The sequence below is a fragment of the Psittacula echo genome (assembly GCF_963264785.1).
Source record: "Psittacula echo genome assembly, chromosome: 2".
Taxonomy (NCBI): domain Eukaryota; kingdom Metazoa; phylum Chordata; class Aves; order Psittaciformes; family Psittacidae; genus Psittacula; species Psittacula echo.
The window spans coordinates 84,676,064-84,698,999 of NC_137737.1; the positions used below are offsets into that span (position 1 = coordinate 84,676,064).

Below are 22,936 nucleotides of genomic sequence, written 5' to 3' on the forward strand. Positions count from 1 at the left end.
TCATAGAATAGTTAGGGTTGGAAAGGACCTTAAAACAGGTGTAGGACCTTAAAACAGGTGTAGGACTTGCCCTTGGCATGGCTAAACTTCATCAGGTTGGCATCAGCCCACCTCACAAGCGTGTCAAGGTCCCTCTGGATGGCATCCCTTCCCTCCAGCGTTATCAACCGAACCACACAGCTTGGTGTCATTGGCAAACTTGCTGAGGGCGCACTCAATCCCACTGTCCATGTCACCGACAAAGATGTTGAACAAGACCGGTCCCAACACCGATCCCTGAGGGACACCACTTGTTACTGGTCTCCAGCTGGACATCGAGCCATTGACCATAACTCTTTGTGTGCAGCCATCCAGCCAGTTCTTTCTCCACCGAGTGGTCCACCCATCAAATTGATGTCTCTCCAATTTAGAGACAAGGATGTTGTGTGGTACAGTAAATTTCCATCAAAAATTCAATGACCAGTTTGAACCTGTTTGTTATTGTCCCACCTGTATGCTTCCCTTGGTTATTTCTTCGCCTCTGGTCATTTAGTCTTGTTACATTATAAAAGCCGGTTTTGCTCCCTTGTAAGACTTCAGTTGTCTTATCTAAACTTACCAAACAGCTCTAACTTTATCTTTTATCAGCTTTTATTTTCTCTCTTATTATATGAGAATTAACTAAACAAGTTCTGAACAGCAGAATACTGAAGGATTCTCCCGCATGCCTTGCTACAGCATTATGTCCAGGACGTTAAGTTAACCCAGCTTATGTAGTGACTAGACCAATAGATACCCAGAGGTCATTCCAACCTAATTTATTCTATATTTATTCTTCCTTCAGTTTTGGAAGTGAGCTCCTTTCTCAAATGATGATAGTTCTGAAGCAAACTGAAGAACTGACATTATTACCTTAGCAGTAATCCAGCCATCATCCTTGTAAACCATCATCATTTTCTTAATTAATTAAGGAAAATTTCAAAATTAGGTAATTTGATTTGATTTTAGCTTCTCCAAATAAGACTAAATGTATGGAGTACTGATTGAGTTAGGGTCTAGCTAACCCAGTATCATGTCTGGGATACATAAGGGCCAGAAACGGACACCAGCGAAATCGTAAGAATAGTCCTATCACAATACTTTTTTCCCTAGCACTGTCATTGCTTCCCAGTTTAAAGTTAAATAAAATATAACGATACTTTATTTGCATTATGTGTTGCCCTGCAAATTCTTTTCCTTCGAACAGCAGAGCTTCACAGGTTTCCACTGGGAAAGGATTCTGTCTTCGCTGTTACACAAGTAACTATCTGCTGAACTGAAGCTAAAGGAAACTGATGTTTCAGGCTAAGTAGCACATGTTTTGTTTCTAGGTGGCTAAGTTCAATCAAAAGTTCAGTAAAATTTTGTGGAGAGTTGGTGTATGTGAAATGAATTCAGTAAAAATTAGTATAATTGATACTCATTTTGGCCATTTCAAGAGTGATGGTCAAAAAACTACAGGGGAACAGACTGTATTATGTATGCTCTCTCCTTCAAATAGCAGCCTTTGCTGCCCGCTTTGCAAGCACCTAAGCAGCACGCTGTGTGGAATGCAAAACCACTGCTGGCTTTCTCTGCTGCTCTGTACTTAAGTACCACCCTTAGCAGTGTAGCACACTGAACTTTAAACCACATTTAAATAAGAAGAAATAGAGCAGTTATTATTAAGCACAATCAGTACAGAAAAATTGGATATAAATAGAACTTGAGCAGTTAAAAGGTTGCTTTTAAAGGAAACTTATGTCTGCTAACTCCTGCAAGTATTAAATGCAGAAGAAAGCATTTATTTTGAGAGCTTTTTGAAAACTTGGCTGTGAATATTTCCCCGTATCACTGGAAAGATGTACAAAAAATTCATAGCACAGCCACAGATTTCTGCTATTGATTTTGTAAAACTTAGGGGATAACAATAATTTGTGTGAGAAAAATAATAGATAATTCTTTTTCTCTGTAGGGCCTTGTAGCAAGACCTTTCTAATATAGGTAGCAATTAACTACCTGAATGGTTTTCTGGCATCTGCAGTTAAGGACAACTTTGTAATAGTTTAAAAAGTCAGTTTGAAATTCACAGGGTACAAAAGAGCAGCCATTGGTAAAATATATATGGATTTGTGGTGGTATTGTTTATTTGATCTGTTGATTTATTTTGTTTGATTGCATTATCCAGGATCATTATAGGGGATTGCATTAGGTTTGTTGGAACATCAAAAGGACTTGTTGATATAGTAGCCAAGTTGATACCACAGCTGACTATAGAGTGTGATTAAATATTTCGGAGATGTTATTGTGTCACATCTACAGGCATTTAAATTGGGCAACAAAAAAACCTTGCACTTGGGTGTGGTCTTCTGTATATTTATTGAGCGATTCCTATGTTTTCATGGGATTATTTAGTGTAAAATTTATTATTAAGATCTTGGGACTTTTTTTCCCCCAGATAGTTGATACTAAAGACTGCTTACTGTTTGGCAGATAACCTGAAGTGTACCGCTGATTTAAAATCTGCTTCTCCTTTCCTGTAGATGCAATATTAGTTTCTCAGCCTCTGCTTTTTGTGGAATACTTCTGAATCTTTTTTCGTCCACCTTATACAACCAGAATAACAATTCAGGAATCGGTGAGATGGTTTCTGCCTGTAATTATATACAGTGATGTTTGTGTGGCTCCGTTGCAGAAATAATTGGAAAGATCGTGTGCTGATACAGCTCCTTATAAAAATCCTTTCATAGTTGTTCTATAGTAGTGTTAGATATAATTTCATTAATTGTTTTAGAAAACAATGAGAAGAAATATTTTTCTGTAGCAGATAGCTATAGCACTTTCTCGAAAAATGAGTGACAACTGTAAACTGAATGACTTCACACAAAGAAGAGACACACAAACATTTCTTGGATAATTAAAGGACTATATCCCTTCCTATCAAGAGCTGAGTTTCTTTGCTGTGGTGTTCTTCCAAGGAGTGGTAAGACATAGGACTCGAATAGCCAAATCATATGGCCCAGTGTGCATTTGCACTGATGTACATCGGTGCGCAGGCTAAGAAGAATGAATTTCCACAGGCTGCATAGTAAATACAGTACTAGAAGTGTGTACAGTGTGGTGAGCCTCCTTCTTGCACAAGATGCTTCAGAAGCTATCAAAAGGCATTAATCTGAAGGGAGTCAGGCCTCACATTAGGCCATGTAATGTCTAAACCCAAGCAATTCTGCAAGTACCGCTGTGACCAGGTGGTGTGCAAAATGTGTGTGTTGTTCTGGGAGTTAGATGTAGGTTGCCTTTGCCCCACTGTTGTCTCCACTGCCAGGGCCTTGGGCACACTCCTGACTTCTTGGAGTTCACCTGAGTCCAAGGTGCCCTTGCTGCTCCCCAGAACATGCTTTGAAAGCGAATCATTGGGTATTCACACCTCAGTAAGTTTTCAGTTGCCCCCAAGTTGGCTGGGAGTGTTGATCTGCTGAAGGACACAAAGGCTCTGCAAAGGGATCTGGACAGGCTGGATTGATGGGACGTAGCCAGTGGTATGAGGTTCAACAAGGCGAAGTACCGGATGCTGCACTTAGGTCACAACAACCACAAGCAACGCTCCAGGCTTGGGGAAGAGTGGCTGGAAAGCTGCTCAGCAGAAAAAGACGTGGGGTGCTGATTGACAGTTGCTGAACATGAGCCAGCTTGTGCCCAGGCAGCCAAGAAGGCCAATGGCATCCTGGCCTGTATCAGAAATAGCACAGCCAGCAGGGCCAAGGCAGTGATCACCCCCTGTACTCTGCTCTGGTGAGGCTGCACCTTGAATCCTGTGCTCAGTTCTGGGCCCCTCACTGCAAGAGAGACACTGAGGTGCTGGAATGGGTCCAGAGAAGGGCAACAAAGCTGGTGAAGAGTCTGGAGAACAAGTCTGATGAGGAGCAGCTGAGGGAACCGGGGGTGTTTAGTCTGGAGAAGGCTCAGGGGAAGACCTTACCACTCTCTACAACTACCCGAAAGGAGGTTGTCGTGAGGTTGGGGTTGTTCTCTTCTTCCAAGTAACAAGTGACAGGACAAGAGGTAATGGCCTCAAGCTGCCCCAGGGGAGGTTTAGACTGGGTATTAGGAAAAATTTCTTCACTGAAAGGGTGATCAGGCATTGGAACAGGCTACCCAGGAAAGTGGTGGAATCACTGTTCCTGGAAGTGTTCAAAAACCAGCCCTCAGTGGTATGGTTTAGTGGTGGTCTTGGGGTCAAGGCTGGATCTTGAAGGCCTTTTTCAACCTAGTCGATTCTGTGATTCTAGTTTTTGGGATTTTGTCTTTGCATGTATTTGATGTGGGTATATAGTCAGTTGTATTGCTCTTTCTTGTGAATCTGGAAAACACCTAGAAGAAAAGCACAAAAAGTACTTTTTATTCACTCAAGCAGATTTGGCACAGTTGTGTGACAGCCCAAAGGCTCACTGCACAGACATGTCAGGTTGCTTCAATCAGGAATCATTTTCAGGCCAAAATCGGGAAAAGCTCATTTGGAAAAAAAAAAAAAAAAAAAAAAAAGGCTAAGATTAAAAAGAAAGAAGATTAAAAAGAAAAAAGAAGAAAAAAGCAGGTTATCTAAGTTTAAACTGTCAAATTCTAATAAGATTTTTCTAGGGAAACCCTTTACTTGTTTGTGTGCAAAACTAGGGCATGAGTTTGTAACCAACAAATGGCAATTGTCATGTGCAACTATATTGGACTATTCAAAAGTTAAAGAGCATTAATTTCACTAGGAAAATGGCACGCTCTTCATGCCAGAATGTATTCATATCCTTGTAGGGACAGATACACTTTAATATAGAATCATATAATCATTTAGGTTGGAAAAGACACTAAAGATCATGAAGTTGAACTGTTAACCCAGCATTACCAAGTCTACCACTAGACCATATCCCTAAGCACTGCATCTACACATATTTTAAATGCCTCCAGAGATGGTGACTCCACCACTTCCCTTGGCAGCCTGTTCCATATTCCATATGTTGGATAAGAAGATTGCATTAGGAAAAAAAAAAAATTATGGTGAATCTGTTACCCTGACTATAAAAAATACAGTATTTATTGCAGTAGTTGTGAGGAGAAGCCAGACTAAAACTGGAAAAGCCAAAATACGATCAAAATTTATTGCAAACCTTCTTTAGACCTTCCTATGTAAGATTTCTTAAGGTGAATACATTAAAATGTTTCCATGGAAGCCAAACTAGTTATATCAGGGATCATTAATAAGCCACTAGTTAATAATGAACTTCTACATTTTATACAAACTTGCTGCTTGAAAAGGGGTAAGCTGGAATTCCTGAAAACAATAATTCACCCTGTGCACAGAATTGATTTTCTTTTCTTGCTGATGTGGATCAGGTGGCACAGGCTTTTACATCAGCATGTTCTTGCCCGCAATGTTCAGTATGGCATTCTGGCAGCAAGAATGCCACCTGAGATATTACTTTTTTCTGTCTTTTGAGGTGGTATCTATCACATAGAAATCTGGATACTGGAAGAAGGACCATGTAGTGTAAAGTAATACATTGCTTATTATGAATGATGCAAATTCCAGCAAGGAAGATTGCTCTCAAGTCCCACTGTGTCAGCAGAAGCTGCAGTTGTTCAGCGATTCTGAAAATCAGGCAAAAGGAATTTCAAATTAGAAAAAGTAATTTTCCAAAAAGAGCCACTGTCCCTAGTCACCACCCACTAGGGCTCCATTTGAAAAGGTAATTTATATTACAGTAGTATCTTCCAGTTTAGCACTTTGCCGTTATTATTTGCCAGATGACACTGTCTTTGTTTATCTTCCATATTATTAACTTCAGTGGACTTGAACGCAAGTGTTTTGATTGTCTCATTCAAAGGCTAACTTCTTCATCTATGAAATCTCACCACAGTGAGTCAATATAAAGCACAGATGGTAGATATGTGGAAATTGATGGTCATGTATAGACTTGAATTTGTCAGATTAACACTTCAGATGCCAGTTAGAAATTGAAAGTTGTCCTTTTAGAAGTATTTCCATGTAAATTAGGCAAATGCACCTTTTTTAACACTATCAAACCTGATGAATGATTAACCCCAGTTCTTTTCCTATAAAGAGAAAATAATGTGAAGAGATCATTTAATTTGTTATTCTTGTTCAGGGCACAGATACGAGGAGCTATACTCACATATTCATAAGAGATTCAGCATGTCTTGGGAAAAGGGAAAATAATTCAAGATTTAAAGTCCTTTTGCTCATTAAAAAAGAACATTTATTCTCAACGTTAGAGAGAAAAAAAATTATTGTTTGAAAAGTTAATTTCTGTCTTTATTTTTTTAAACCAATAGATGCAACAGATCATTTTGTTCTCCTGTATAAATATCTTGTAAAAATGTACAGAAAAATCTTTTAATTATGACTATATTTATTATAGTTTACTGTTATCAAAAGAATGGTTATTACTGAGTAACTTCAATCCTTTTTGTATTCTTGGCATGAGAAAGACCTGTATTGAAGCATAAACAGATCATGCCTTGGAGGAAAGTGTACTCATTGCCTAATAGAATAGATCATTCATTTTATCATTTATTTGAATATAGAGTTCATTTTATAGAAAAAAAAAAGCACACCCTACCTAACCCATCCTCTAGAGTGCATGTTCATTATTTTAAAATTAAGACCTTCCATTGCTGAAGTGCTTGTACTTAGAAGCACAAACACATCTAAATATACTCTCTTGTGTAGGCCAATTGAATTAACTTAGCTGCACATTTGGATAGTATAAAAATGCACATAATGATCAGTAGAACCAAGAGCCATACTTGTAATTTCTTTTAGAAATCACATGTAATGTTCACTTGAGAAAGCAGTTTATAACTTTCTCTATAAAAATGGAAAATCCGACAAATAGGAGGATCAAAAAAAGTTGCAAAATGTTTTTGGTTTGGAATGGTATAATTTGTATATCAAGACTAAGGGCAGTTACTATATGTGTATTTGGAATTACTTAATTAAGAAGTGAAGATGCTTCCCTCCTGCTGAATGAATGCTGTGCAAGTCATTCACTTAAAAATATGTAAAACAATCCTTGATATGTTTTCTTATTTATCCTTAAGTCAGTTCATTTATCCTTAAATCAGTTCCTTCAGAATAGATTTACAGCTGAATTTTGATGGCACATTACTGAATCATTTCATAAGAAAATAACACTTTTTTCTCCCTCTTTTCAGTTCAACGGAAGAGCAGTTTCACTGGCAAACACAAGGTAATGTACTTATCTGCATATATGTGCTGCATATATCCTCTCCCAGAATGATCATATTTCCTGAAGAAGATAGAGGGGAAAACAACATTTATTTATGCAATTTGTTGGGGTTTTTTTCACTGCTAGTGTGTGAAAACCCTACTTAAAAACGGGTGGAATTTGGCAGAAGTTGTTAGGATTGACAAAAAGAGCACTGAGTTCTCTTTTGGAGAACACTCTCAAAATGTAGAGTTTTGTGAAGGGCATTGCTAAACATGTCTCTCACTTTTTTTTAAGATCTGACATGAACTGTCTCATTTTGCTTTTATTAATCCAAGGCCAGGCTTTCAAAGGATGGCACAGTTTTCAATAGGGCCAGCCTCATCTTAATATGTGATCTTCGTGTGTGAGCCTTTTCTTTGTCAGCTGTGAAGGCTTAGTCACATGTAGCTGGTTTTACCTTTTGCCTTCTTATACGTTCTTATGTTGTTCATTTTGTTACAGATGGTCAGAAGGATATAGAAGATGAGCTCACCACTGGTCTGGAGCTGGTGGACTCCTGTATTAGATCACTGCAGGAATCAGGGATACTTGATCCGCAGGACTATTCAGCCAGTGAAAGTAAGTTGCTAGAAATGTGTTTTTCCACATTTTCCAGACATATTTGTAACATTTCATGATTTAAAACTGAATGCATGTCTTATAGTGTTTTTCTTTATTATTTCTGATACAGGCTAAAGACCATGTAGTTGTGAGCAGGCAAATTGCCTCCTTGCCTTTGCAAGTTAATTTTTGGCTTTGTTTATAGTGAAGATACTCTCACTGCTAGTTTGTGGGGAAAAAACCAGCAAGCTAAACATGTGGAATATATTTTAAGGAAAATATTTTGTAATTGCAGTATTGTTGTACTATACTATAAGATCATGTTGCAAGACTTCAACATCTCCATTACAAAAGTAACTTGTGAAGTAGTGTAGGGCTGTGAATAATTCTGATGTGTCTTTTATAAGCACTTTGGCCAGATAGCTGGTACTCCTTAAGACTAAAATTTTCAAGTGGATACACAGACAAAAATAGTTAAGTGAGCTTTTAAAGATGTTGCAGAGAATGGCAGCTGTAGCAAGCAAGCTGAAGTTTTTTTGCTCAAAGGTTGGCTCACTGGTCATTTAGCAGTCATTCTGTTTGCAGAATTGTGGAGGGAGTGGATAGATCCTCTGCTAGGACCAGCCACTGGGGAAGTGTGTCAAGGCTAAACAACAGCAAAAGTGAACGAGAGAGGTATCACCCCATGTATTTGTAGAACAGATGTCTACAAACATGAGTCACACCGAGACAAAGTTTTCCAATAGGTTAACAAGTCTGTTATCAGATGTAGCACTAGATACTGAAAAAGCAGGTTATTTCCCTCTTCTCCTTTTTTTTCCTTCAGTCTTCTGCCACAATATATGCTCTCTTTCACTTCACTCGTGCTACAATTCCTGACGCTACTTTGGCTTTTCAATTTTCTCTAGTATTCCTCTACATCTCATTTCATCTGGAGCACTTCTGACTTCTCTAAGCAATGAGTAGAACACACATGCTAAATGAAATAAAAAAATCTCATACTCAACAGTTCAGCTTGGCACTTAAAATTTAATTGTGTCCTTCTTTCATATCCTAAAGTTCTGACGTTATGCTTGTGAAATCATTCAAGGTATCTTCCACTAATACTTAGGTGTTCGTAATTAGTTCACAGGTGTGCTGAGAACAAAGAGCTGTAAGTGGACACTGGAAGCACAGTCTCAAATAGACGAAGCTTGGTATAAAAGGAAGTTTGCAACTCACTCTGAAGTGTCTTACATGCCACATTTGTATTTCATGGAGACTTTCTGTCTTAAATCCTTTAATCTCCAAATAGGAAATAAGATCTATATAAATGTCTCACTTTACAGGTATTCTAAAAATCATTATTTGTATTTGTGATATATTTGAAGTAAACATTGTCACAGACTAATCCAGCAGGGTGAGTTTTTGTTTTGTTTCTTTTTTTCCTTTGTATTGGACATTTTTCAGTGAAAGCCTGAGGTCATGTGGTTAAAAATGAGGCAACTACCAAACACTGAATAGTTTTGTGTTGTGTGCACCAGCCATAAGACAAGGAAGGCAGGCAAGAGCAATGATTCAGAAAGGGCAACTTTGTCTGGGATTTCCTAATTTTTGAGCTCCTAACTTTACTGTTTTAGTTATGTTTACTTCTGGGTTTGACTGCATAGCTGTATTTTAAGTAACAAGGCTGACTGAGGAGAACATTTCTGGCCTTCCATAGCAGCTCTGGTCTTGTTAAGGAAGACTTTTTATAAATCATCATAAGAAAGCCTGCCTGGAGATGTGACCACAGCTTCTTTTCTGAATGATTTCAGTAGTACTGTCTTTCTATTAGTGTGTTTGTAGTCAGGATCTTTACAATTTGGTTTCATGCACTCTGATTTTCTCAGAATTAGTTTTAAAAAGTCGTCACATAGCAGGCAGCTGTTATAATACTGTAAATCCCAAACATCACTTCACATGTACTGTTCCTTTAGTAGCAAATAAAAGCCATGAAAAAAAGGCTAATGGGACAAGTCACATGCAAGGGGCTTACACAGGAGGGGTTCTGTATTGCTAATATAGATGCTCACTAATTATCTTTTCTGAGTGTGAATCAGCAACTAAAAAACCCAGACATATAAAGCTTTTATTTGGTGGAATGGAAGCAGAGCTATCACTGGTTTTAAAGTAATTATTACCAAAGATGGGCAGATTTATAACTACTGCATGCTCTCATACAAGTTTTCTGTGGTTGTGCTGATCCTGGGACAAGGTTATACTTGTTTGAGGGAAACTCCTGCACTGTTCCAATCTCTTTCTTCTGTCCCAACCAGGTATTTCCTATCACTGCAACACTGTCTCAAAATCACACAACTACTTCAGATTCATTCCTTTTGATACCTAGTGAGTACGCCTCCTTTGTTTTGTTTTCTTCTTTCCACCCTCCCCCCTCCCATTTCATGTAAGAACAATTGAAAAGGTAGAAAGTTTCATGGAAAGAAGGACAGTAAACACAGATATACTACTGTCTGAGTGAATAAGGGTGATTGCTGAGGACGTTTGTCATTAAGGCTTGATAAGGTCACAGTCTGGCCTGCAGATAATTGAGAAAGATCTGACGCCTGAGGCCCCCTGATGTCCATCCTCTTTGGCAGAGAAACTGGAGGCCTCTGGGCAATCATTAAGGACAAACCTACCTTTTCCTGCCAATGTTTTAAATTTGCATTTTACAGATAGGTAGTGCAAAGGTGAGATAAATGTGGAGCAATAACAATGTGGTCCTGTATTTCTTTCCCTCCTACTAGTTCCCTGTGGATCACTAGCTTGTCACATCAGAGGACTGCCATGGTACTAGATCAAAACTGTTTCTGAGATAATTAGCTGAAGTTCATGGAATCCTTACAGACTACTTTGAATCCTTACAGGCTACAGCAGTGGAGACAAGCAACAGTTACTCCCGCTGTCATGGCGTTAGCAAAATGAGGGTTAGATGGACTGCTGAGATTACTGAGCAAATCCATTGGCACTTTCTTCCTAACTTAAACCACAGGCTCAAATGTCTCCTAATCCAGAAGTCTCTAATTTTACTTTAAGGTATCTACACTTAAATCTTTCATGCTATTTCCTTTGCTTTAGTCTTCACAAAATGAGCATAAGACTGGTCTTAAAAGGATTATGGGACAGATTTATGGAGCTTTTGGTGTGTAAGTTTCTAACCGAAATGGAATCGTTCCCTATTTTTAACTTGCTTGATCAGTTCGTGTAGCAACCCTCCTTCTTTTCTCTCTAAATCTATACCAAAGACTGCAGCCACAGAGTTCTTGTTGACATGGATCAGAAAGCCTCTTGGATCAACCTTCCAATTGTCTGATATATTTAAAAATCTATATTTCACACTTCAATTTTAAAATAAGAGGTTTATATTGGAATTGCAGTTTTTTCCAACTGATATTGCCAGTACTCCAGACAATTTTTTCCCAAAAAATTTTATGAATATATTTGTTTTTCTGTCTGTGAGCCTGTTGCCCTGGTGCTCAGGATTAATTACAGAATTCAGCGCACTGATAAGGGAATAAGTACAATGTAGATTAAATAACATTGTCTTCTTGGCTGATGCCATTTCAGAGTGCACTTCACTGAGGCTAAATGTTGACAGAAATGCAGACAATTAGGGATGTCTCAATCCTTCTGGGGAAGAAAATGCATGGCTTACCACTGAGTACTCAATCCCACAATATATTAACTCTTTTAGTCACTTGAAACTGTTTGCCCAGAATGCAGCATGGGTAGTAGTACCATTTAGATTTTTTTTCCTCTAAAGAATAACTGATGTTACAACAACAGATTATTTTATCATATGAAATTACATATAGCTGTTGTATTAGATAGATGTGGTTTTCACTTAAATAGCCTGTATAATTCTGAGGCTGAAAAAAAAAGAAAAAACGGGCTAAGCTCTTATTATTTTAATTAATTTTTGTTTCAGCATTTTTTTACAATAAGAGAAATCCTCCTTATTCAGTGTGAAAGCAGATGTCCCAGTTTGAAAGAGCACTCCTTGTTCAACCTTTATGATTTTCATCCTTTATCAGCTGCTTTATTCATAGATACTGAAAATGGATTGAAACAAAAAGGCACTATTTACACAATGAATGTGTAAAAGGATGTGTATTTGTGTGTTTTCCATCCCATAGCTCTTGCTTTGTGGAATTGCCACCTGTCAGATGGCTGACATGCTCAATGAGATGAAATTTGGCATCAGTGGACCTCACAATTTGTTGATAGATGAAGTTATTTCCATTTCATTATCTGCTTTGAGAGCCAGGGCAATCCAGCTGAGTCATTCTTTGTGCACACAAAGGAGGTGTTCTCATGGGATCTCCTAGTAAACTTATACACTAATAAAATCATGTGCTCTCTGAGTACATTGCAGACCTGAAAAATACCTAGCAAGTGTGTGTACCCTTCTTTCATTTTAGAATTTGAGTCTCTGGAGCAGGAGTGGCAGAAGTGAGTAAGACAGGTCACACCACCTTTCGTTCTGCTGCATTAATGCAGACCTAGTAGTTTTCTGACTCAGCAGTCCTTAACTCCAGATAAATCGTTCAGAGCACAGGGTCTGAGGAGATTTTGATTTATTGATTAAACTTCCATCAGTATTGTAATATATTCAGGGTAAATATTTATGGTTGGGCATTTTGGATGCCTCGCCTTATTCCACCCATCTCTTCTAATACAAGCCTTTTCAATATTTTGGCTTCAAAACTTTGGGGTCTCAAATTCATCTTTGCCCAATTTGTAATGGAGTGAATCTGACAGGTGGACACCTTTTGTTAAAGGGTGGTCTCACAGTTATTTGTTGTATATTCTCACAGAAGCTGTCTCAACTGTGGGTAAAATTTAGTCTTTCAAAGTAGTTGTTAAATACTTTGATTTCTGAGCAGTGTTGATAAGATGTTGTTTGCTTTATCCACCTCACCTTTCTGGCCCTAGTCACTCTACAAGTGAGCATGAAATAATTATCATGGCATTTAACATTGTAATAGCCACTGGCTGGTAGCAAACACTGAGACCTACTTCCAGGGGCAGTCCTCCGCAGAAGATTAATGTCTTTACAAAATAGCTGACCATTAAAAGTTTCTGTAGATCACTAAGACATTAAGATTTGATAATATGAAACAGGCTGTAGTGCTGATCCGAAAGCCAGCTCTTACATCTTAGCATCAGTGCTCACAGCCAGTGCTGCCTCAGGAAATGCGCCATCAGCACTGAGCATCCTGAGCTCGGACTTTATTGTTTTTATCCTCTGTCAGAGGCAGAGTTCAAAGGTATTGGGAATAGCATCAGATGAAAAGATGTAGCTCAAACATTGTCATTCAGAACCCCATTGCTTCTGCTCTTATTAGTGTTACGAGGATGGTAAGGGCCAGGTAAAGCAGGCACATCTCTCTGGCTGACATATCACATCCTGTTAAATTCATGTCAGTGTTCTTACTTCAAGAGCCTGAGTGAAGTTCTCCTGTTCAGTCTTTACTCTTACGCAGGCAGGAGACCACTGCAGAAGAGTCAAACCTAGGAGTGGAGCCCCAGTATGGGCTCTCACCCCCAGGATCCCTTGCAGGCTTTGCTATCCGCTTCACTAGCCATGGTCCAGTGTGAGTTTCTGCAATAGGGTGTTAGGGACTGTGAGTCAGGTGCAGCTGATCTCATTCTGGTTTGGTTCGCTGCCTGTCTTCGAGTTCCTGTGTGGTTGTTTACAAGCAGGAGGCCTCATGAAGGCTGAAGGAACCATCACTGTTCAGGGAAGTAGCCCTTGCTTTCTCTGGTTCCTCAGGTGTGGCACAGAGGTTCAATTGCCTCAATTCTTCTGTAGCCCTTCTGTAGATTAGTAGGGTGACTGGGGGGTTACAGGCTTTTTAGGGAGGCAGCACTAGAAGCCACTGGCAGAAGTACTGTTCAAAATGTGATAGTCCAGTACATGCCCTTACTGTTGGACCTAAACTTGTGCAGGCTGCCTCTTGCAGTTTCCTCTCCTTAGGAAGGAATCTCCAGCCAGAGACTCTCACACCATCTTAGTATCTCTTCCAAGCCCTCTCCTTTCCTGTGATCTCTCACCTTTTCTTGCTGTCCCACCTTTTCCTAAGCTACCCATTACTGCTTACCATATCCTTATGTCTGTTGCTTCCCTTGTTTCGATTCCATCTTTTCCTTTTCCAGTTCCTTTACCTTTTCTGTTCTCACACATTGTGAAATAAAGCCTCAGTGTCTTGACCCAAACACATGAAGATTCATCCTCAGAGGATAGGGCAAAAACACCAAAACGAACAAAGAAAAAAACAAGATCAAAACACATTTTCTGTGTAAATGTGGCCTTGCTATCATCACTTTTTACATGCTTACGTAACTTCAAGCGAATACACAGTGCTCATTGGTGTGTCATGTTGGGAGTCCAGAGATAACTATGGCAATACTGCAGCTAAGTAATTTCTAATTTCCCTCCATTTGTGTACAGCAGCCTGTAGGCTGATTTTTTACTCAACGTGCTGTCACCTGCAATGTGTTTCTTGGTGTTCCCTTATTTCTGGTTATGTCTACATGATGAAATGTGAGGTTTTTTATAAGAGCAAGTAGTGATAGGACAAAGGGGAATGGATTTGAACTAAGATGGGGTAGATTTAGATTGGATATGAGGAAGTTCTTCACTGAGAGAGTGGTGAAGCACTGGAACAGGTTACCCAGAGAAGCTGTGGCTGGCCCATCCCTGGCAGTGTTCAAGGCCAGGTTGGACGGGGCTTTGAGCAACCTGGTCTAGTGGAAGGTGTGCCCGGCCATGGCAAGGGGTTGAAAGTGGATGATCTTTAAGGTCCCTTTCAAGCCAAACCATTCTGTGATTCTTTGGTATATAAACTCCATGCTGATATAAGGATATTACTTCATATCTCTAAGCTTGCTTGTCCTGAGATGAATCCAGCTTTGGTACCTGGTTTCATTTTATGCTGTGCAATGGTCTTAAAATCCTTGCCCAAAGAAAACAACTCCCTTATGATCTATAATTATTACGGTTGTACAAAATGTGTACAAAACCAATATCAAATGAACACAGGAGCAGTAATAGCAAGTAAAACATATATGGAGGGGGGAAATGCATTGGTGAGAGTCAAGACCAGGAAAGCAGGAACAATTAGTAGCAACATTAAAGGTGGAAAGGAGGTAGTGATCAGCATGTATTGCTTATCCTGTGGCAAACACAAATCCTGCACAGGCAACCAAACGGGTGTTCTCTTATCCACCACAGGAAGCAGTTACTGAAGCACATTAGAAAATGACAGTGACTTACAGTAGCATTTCTAGGAGCAGAACAAAGAAAGGCTTTTGGCATCTAAACCTACCACGCAAAAGAGCATCAGTAAATATTGTGTCTGTAGTATGGGCCAGGAAACAAATTCACCCACATCCTCAGGCAGTCTGATAAACCACTCACCCTACTTGTGCCTTAGTGGCATGCCAGCCAGTGCTTGTGCGTTGAGCACAGTCACAAGTGCCAAGAGCTTCATCGTTCTGGGATCTGCTGATGCCAGCTTGTAAGCAAAAGCAGTGTGTAGATGCAGCCTTGAAAAAGAGGTAATTGGCTTGTTAGCCTGTGTAAAATGATGTATATGGAACTGAAAATTTTGGCAGGTGCTGGTTTGGGATTGATTTCTTTTGTTGTACATGCAGTTTACATAGCTCTCAATAAAGTAGGATTTTTGTGACTTTTGTGATAACGCAGAATAAGGAGTTGCCCCCATTTTTTTTTCCATTCTGGCCTTATAAATGAAGAAATACATATTCTGAGTTCGCCATGAGAGCAGAGAGTAGTGCACATTCGTGGACACAGAGAAAGCAAGAGGTTGTACTTTCTGGTTTATGGCAGGGGAGGTTTTGGCAGATGAAAAAGACTGTCATAAAATTTCAACCTTTTTGACTTACTTCTTAATTGACTCCTGAGGCAGTGCTAAACACATTCTGAACTGGCTCGCCTCAGAGACCAAACAGGCATTTTCTTTTGTGGACAGAAAATATGTAAGCCTGTCAAAGGTCAGGAAAAAATGGAGCTCCCCTTTGCACGAGAAGAGGAAACCTGTTTTGTGCTAGTAGTTAAGTTCATAGAACAACATAATAGCGTAATAGATCTCCTGATTCCTTTTGTATTAAATCCATATATCTCTGAATAGTTTTATATGCTTCATATAAAACTACCTTCAGAAGCTAGTAGGTGCTTTTTTAATTGCATTTGCTATTTTTCAAGAATTTAATTTAGGTCTGTCAGAAAAAATCTTTCTGGTTTTTTGATTTCTGATAATGCATTCAGCTTCCATGTGAGTCATGTTTGTGTGATGTCTATAGCCATCTGATATTACTTCCTAGAAATAAAAGGGAACATATTAGTTTAATGCTATTGGTAGCAGTTTTTAGGCTGTGCTAGGCACAGAGGGTGACTAGGAACACTTGACATTCACAGTTGGTGTTCAAAGATATAAAATACTTCCAAAAAATTGGGGTTTATTAATGTAAAATGTGTCCTTAGTTTACTTTGCTTTTTTTTCTGTAGAAAAGCATATACTCCATTTTAAATGTAATTATTCTCTGGAATATGGGAGGTTGATAATGAAAACACAAATTTAAAAGTAACATTTATGCCAAAATTCAGCGTTTCCTGATTTTTCCTCTGAGTTGGATCTTGGTGTCTGTGTCGTTGCACACAGTGCCTCCTCCTGCATGCACTTTCTTCTTGTGGTCCCATTCAGAAATATATTTAATCCCATCCTGAAGCCCAGTTCAGGTACTGTTCTCTTGTGGTTCCACAGTCTGATCTTTTCAAAGGAGCAAACTTCTGCTACAGTGAAGTGTTGTGTGATTCTGCCACTCCAGATATTGTGTGCCACCTGCAGAGTTCACAGAAGTGACACTGTCACCATCAGCAAAGCATGCCATTTGTGGAAATAAGTGATTTATATTCTTCACAAAATTCACTCTGCATCTACCTTAGGCCACTGATGAGGGGTTGTTTTTTTTTTTGGCAGGAGCTTCTCATGGAGGTGTAACAAGTGCCAACAGAAATCTTACTGCCAAAAGAGCTCCAAATCATCCTTAGATATCCCTAGATGAAAGGCCAGAGGATATCCTTTTTCCTCTTTGTATCCTCCATAGTGCAGAAACGTAATTTAGTTATGATCCTACTGCCCATTTTGTTCCTTTGTTGTTTCTCTCTATTGCTCCTACAAAGCACATCATCCTAATGGCCAATGATAAATTATCTCTTTCAGAGACTATCTGATTTCGATATCTGCAGAGTTTAGCAAGCAATTTCATAGAATAAGATTAATCTTCTACAAAATAAATTGTTTAATCTTGAGATCATTTAAAAAATTGTAGTAGTAGGTTATCCTTGGCTTTAATCTAAATTTAGGATAGCTTTTCCTGTTTTTAACAGGAAAAAAAAAAAAGAGGGAAGGCAACTTCTGAGCATAAATGTGTATCAGCTTATTCTTGCTCAGTGCATGTCTTTAGGTCTTGTTCTCTAGCATCTTCAGTAATTTCATTAGTAAAGGAATTCCCAATTTTTTCCTACTGTCAAACATTACCAACTGTTGCTTATGAAAGAATATCTGACTGTATTACATTTCATACCTCTGGAGTAATGCTGTGTGTGGTATTGTATAGAAAGCAAAACATACACTATCTGAGTAAGTAACCCTGAAGTTACCCTATTATGTTAGGATTGCTTAGGCTTTGCTATGTTATTTTGTTCCATGAATCTGCTAGTATGTCATATTTGCAACACATTTCCAAATTTCCAGAAGACTTTTATGTAAACTCACTGGAAATTCTATTATCTTTATAATACACTGCCTGCAAATTTTTGTCATAAAAGTTATCTATCCCTAAAGAAATTCTTTCCTGTTAAATATTTCCTTATTAAGTTCAGCTATTGAAGAACTACTTATTTCTCTCTGGTTTTCTTCCTGTCCCTCACAGGTGCACAGTTGGTGAATTTTAACCACCCAGCAATATTTTGTGAGTGCCGAAATTTTGAAGCACAATTTTCCCAAACACTGAGAGATTGCATTTGCCGTTCTGTAGTCCTAGTTTAATTGCACAGGGATCCCTCTTATTTGGAGGCACTTCATTAGTGTTATGCAGTAGGTTGGAAACCTGCCCTCTCTGAATTAGACATTAGTGCTATCCCCACTGCCCTGATTCTGGGATTTCAATACGACCATCAAAAAAAACAAACACTTTCAGTAATCAAAAAAAAAAAACATTTACTCTCAGGGTGTATTTATAATTTATAGAATTCTTGAATGAAAATGAACTTCTTCTACATTTCTGAATACATTCCACCAAATCCTATTTTCCAGTACCTAAGAATAGGTTCTATAGCAACACGAAAGCCCTTTTCTGTACTTGTAGGTAGAACATAGCCCTCTTAATGATGGTAGAGGATGGTATTGCATATAAATTACTTGCCTTTTTTTTGTAAAACAAGTTTGTTTTCAGTGTACTCATTTAAGAATTGCTGCCTCTCATCTAAAGAGACGTGTTTGTTTCCTAACAAGAGAGCTGCTTGTGATTTAACAGATAGAGTATTATCATGTATTTCTTCATTTTAAGTATGCACATACCACACACACTTTTCCGAGCTTTATTTACTACTAGGGTATAGAATACCTTTGTTATATTGTAGGCTTGGCATGTTTTTCTTGCTATATGAAGGTAGTGATACATTTAATATATGCTAGAAGGTAGATCTTGAAATACTTTCCTAGTACTGGTCCTGGATTTGAAGGGAGAATGGGGGCAATGCTTATTACCATTGTTACATCGTAGCTACTTATTATATTCTGTTTGATATCACAGAATCATAAAAAAGTTTGTGTTGGAAGGGACCTTAAAGCTCATTTAGTTCCAACCCCCCTGCCATAGGCACGGACACTTTCCTCTAGACCAGGTTGCTCAAAGCCTCATTCAACCTGGCCTTGAACACCTCCAGGGATGGGACAGCCACAACTTCTCTGGGCGACCTGTTCCACTGCCTCACCACCTTCACAGAGTGAAGAATTTCTTCTTTGTATCTAATCTAAACCTACCTGCTTTCAGTTTAAAGCCATTCCCACTTGCCCTATTTGACTAACAGTTGGCTTGAAAGACCTTCTTTTCCTATAGAATCTGTTTGACCAGTTGTAGCTGCCAAGATTTGCATTTTTGCTAAAATTAAGATCTGCAGGTCTTAATTTTTGCCTTGGTTTGGTATTTCCTTTTTCTTCCTGTAAATAAGAAATCTTATTTTTATGATATCTACAAAGGTCTCTCATCTAGTTCCCAGGGGTTTCACTCACAATAGCCCCCTGCCTCCACTGCTTCCAGCTGCACTTTCACAGAGACTAGAAGCTGAGGACGAGAGGAGAGACCTCTGTACTTAAGTGGGAAGGTGGCTGTTCCTTGCCATCCTCTGAGGCACTTGCAGGGCTTTCTTTCCCCTCACTCAAGTCCTCCACTTTCCAAAGTCATCCTAAGTCATTTCATCAAGAGGGAGTTTCTGCAAGGAATGTTTCTGATGACCTCAAAAATAAGCCATACAGCAACGTAAGCAAGTAGCTTAAACCAAACAGACAAACAAATCTTCCTTACCCTTCTAATTTGGAGGGAAAGTTTACTCCTGGTCCAAGTTGGATATGCATCTTAATTCTGCGAGCAGGACTTGGAAAACAGAATATTACCAGTGAGACGCCAAAGAATTTGCTGTCACTAGGAACCGGTCCATCTTTATCATCCCCTACTGTCAAATACTGTGGAAGGACACCAAAAGCTATCCCTGGTTTTGTTGTTCTTACTTATTTCAGTCTAGTTTTAAGATTCGCCAGCATCCCAAATACAGTTTAATGCTCAGAAATTATGTGACCACTTTACAGATGCCTGACCTGATCTTTGATTTTATTACATCTTTTTTAATCATCCATTCCTTTGCACAAATGAGCAACAAATAAAACCCAGCCTTAGGGCCAGTTAGCAACTACTTACTATGAGTATGCACACTTAAATGACGTAGCAAAAATAGTAGGTTGTGGAGTAGGAATCAATATTTCACATTGAAATTAAATGACCTCAAAGGCAGAGGAAACAGTAAGTGATGACTTTTTGGTATTTGAAACTCTTAATTAGGCATATACTAACAGTTAGGAGATGGTTCCTTTTGCTGGGATGTGAGGCACCTCAACCTATTAACTGTATAAATGAATGTTTAAAGGACATTAAAGGAGTTTTGCTGGTGTTTCAGTTGTTACCCAAATGAGCAAAAGCAGGTTGAAGATGTGTGAAGTGATTAATTACGCTAATTAAACCACTTTATTTACACTTACTCTATAATTTATCATTACTACTTCTGTCAGTTGATCGAAGGTGAGTGAAGTGTTGTTTATAATTGGTATGGGAGCTAATTAAATGTTCGTTCAAGGATGTTTTGGTCTATTTCCTTTGTCAGTTAGAACTGGCATCCCAATAAATGACTGGCCAAATGAAAATGTATAACACAATAGTAGTGCTACACTTTACTACTTACTTGGAAAAGGAAATGTGTCCCAGTAAGCCAACTGACTTTAAATCTTAATGAGAGAAAAAAATCCTCCTTTCACTTGCATGATGTTTTTGTTGGGAACTTCACAGGAAAAACTAAGTAACAAGCATGCAGTTAGCTCATGGGGACTGACCAGGTGTACATTTCTGTAGTTTGCAGTGTAGTTATTTTAGCCAATTCAGAAGTAATTATTGCATAGATTTAGAATACTGAAGTAATCATGCCCTTATCTTGCAATAATATAGTACTGTATGTAACTTTCATTATATGGTAATTATTTTATAACTGAACAACTAGCAGATAGTGTATTATTGAATACTTGTTCCACGATAAGTTCTGTTCTGTAATGTAATATATTAGTCCTATTTCATAAGTCAGCCTTTTTTGTTTGTCTTGAAGATTGACCATGCTATTGCTATAGTATCATCTTGAATTGTTCCATGCTGTGAGGCTACAATTTGTGAAGTATTCCCTGAGATACTGTAGTCTGAGGATTAGTAAACGGGAGTTACTTTTCAGATGTTTGACTGGAGGACACTAGGGACAGGCTGCCATTGATCTCTCCGCAGGGAACAATTTCTTTGGTTTCTTTTTATGAGTTCCTCCTTTACAAGAATCCCACATACATCTGCTATTTAGCTTTGTGACCCAGCAATGGTGCTACAGTATATGATAGAAAAAATATAAAGTTCCCTGAGTTTGTAATGGAATTAATCCACAGATTCCTACTACCTTAACTAGCTTTTCTGTAAGTAAAAATATCACAAATACTGATGGTACTTAAATCTTAACAGACTTCAGATACTGTGTTTGTTTTTAAATCCTCACTCATGATCTAGTAATATTACAAATAGCAAAACTTAATAGGATGTGCTTCTTTGTCACCCATCTCTAATCAGTATAAGAAGGGTACCTGACAGTCACTCAGCACATAGAAAACTGCTTAACTTCTGACACTGGTAAGCTTCTTAGAGCCCAGGTTCCTACTGGATTTCTTATATTTTCTCTTTTGCTTATGACCACTATGGGATACAGTTCTGCTACTTGAGCTAGACAAGGCCCTACCCTCTGGAGGAAGGGAAGAAAACATACGATGACTTGCCAGCTCTGATTCCCAAACAAGTTCCCTGGTTTTTCAACTACTGTTGGCTCTGATGCCCATTTCTGTAGTCTCTCACTGAAGCTCCAGTCAGCATGAATGACTGGAACAAAAACTGGAATTCATTGAAATGAAATTCAGCACTCTGCTGACGCACTTTGGTCTTTGTTTCTTGCTTCCTTCTTTTTTCTTAAATGTAGTCTTCTCTGCTTAATTTGGGCATCACTCAGCCCAGGTTGTGGATCATAGTGTGCAGCTGAGCATCCAGCTTCTCTTGGGGTTTGCTTCCAAGCGAGCGAAAAACCAAAAGCTACATGCTGCACTCTTGGAGTTTAGCAATGGAGTTTTGAATCCCTTGTTGTCAGTGGAGGACTAGCCAAAAAAAACCATGCTTTCAAAATTTGGAGCAGCGGTGGTGATGCAGTTGGCCTGCTAAACATTTCTAACAATATAGCCAGTCTTTTACCTGCATCATTTTTGCTAAAAATTGATTTTCTGCTGTACATGCAGTTGGTACACTTTCTCTGTCAGCACACATCACTTTAATACATTTAATATCTTAAAAACTGATTTGACTGCTACCGAAATTGGCAAGCATATTCCAGTGGAGTTGAATATAGTAGCCTTAGCAATTGACAGTTTCTAAGCATACAAACCTGGACTTTTTGGACCATTCTTCAATGTGTATGTTGGATTGTTTGATGAAATATAGGCATAAAGTCAGTTGCAGAAGTGAATATTTTTTTTATGCTGAGGAACAGGGTATTATTTAAAAGAAAAATACAGTTTTTCACACAATGGTAAACTTCTTTTATCTTGTTTTAAGTACGCTGCAGAATGTGGTTTGAAAAAAAGGAAATCTAAGGCACAATCTAAATAGAGAAATCTGGTAAAATACTGGTGGAATCTTACTGTTGCATTACCACTATTCTTCTTTTTTCTTTACTTACTGGTCTGTAATATCTTGTCACTTCTTGAATAAAAAGTATAATATTTTTGTTGCCTATGCAAGCACTGATAGAGCTAGAACAGTGCATGCTGGTACTGAGAAGAATTCTGCTTTTCTGAAACCTCCATATAAACTATTTCTGCCTGCAAACGCTCACTGTTCAAGAATAATTTGTTTTTTTAAAAAATCACAATTCAAGTTTTAGGTTGAGATTCTTTGTTCTTTGTTCTTTTTCTTTTTTTGCTTGCTTCATTTGGGTTTGGATATTTTTTACTCTGAATGATGGAAGAAGGAAGAGGAGCTGGTGTTTGAGGAGAGCAGAAACAACAAAAGGCAAAATATTTTCTTTCCAAAGAAAATACTGCTCGTGAAAATATGAGGACAAATGTTTCAATTAACTTCATTTTTTTCTCTCTTTTTGAGCCAGCCATGGATGCTAATAGTAACCTGGATTCTTTGAGTCACTTGGGTTT

At 38.5% G+C, this 22,936-nt stretch overlaps 1 protein-coding gene across 1 annotated transcript in view; it reads left to right on the forward strand.

Annotated features, from left to right (window-relative positions):
- The window catches only part of CTNND2 (catenin delta 2), a gene marked incomplete at both ends in the record, with an annotated part of 536,439 nt that overhangs the window by 220,049 nt on the left and 293,454 nt on the right, over positions 1–22,936 (forward strand). Inside the window, 2 exons of the mRNA XM_080639304.1 lie at positions 7,222–7,256; positions 7,740–7,856. Of these exons, the coding sequence (XP_080495430.1) occupies positions 7,222–7,256; positions 7,740–7,856 (152 nt within the window). The remainder of the gene's footprint in view (positions 1–7,221; positions 7,257–7,739; positions 7,857–22,936) is intronic.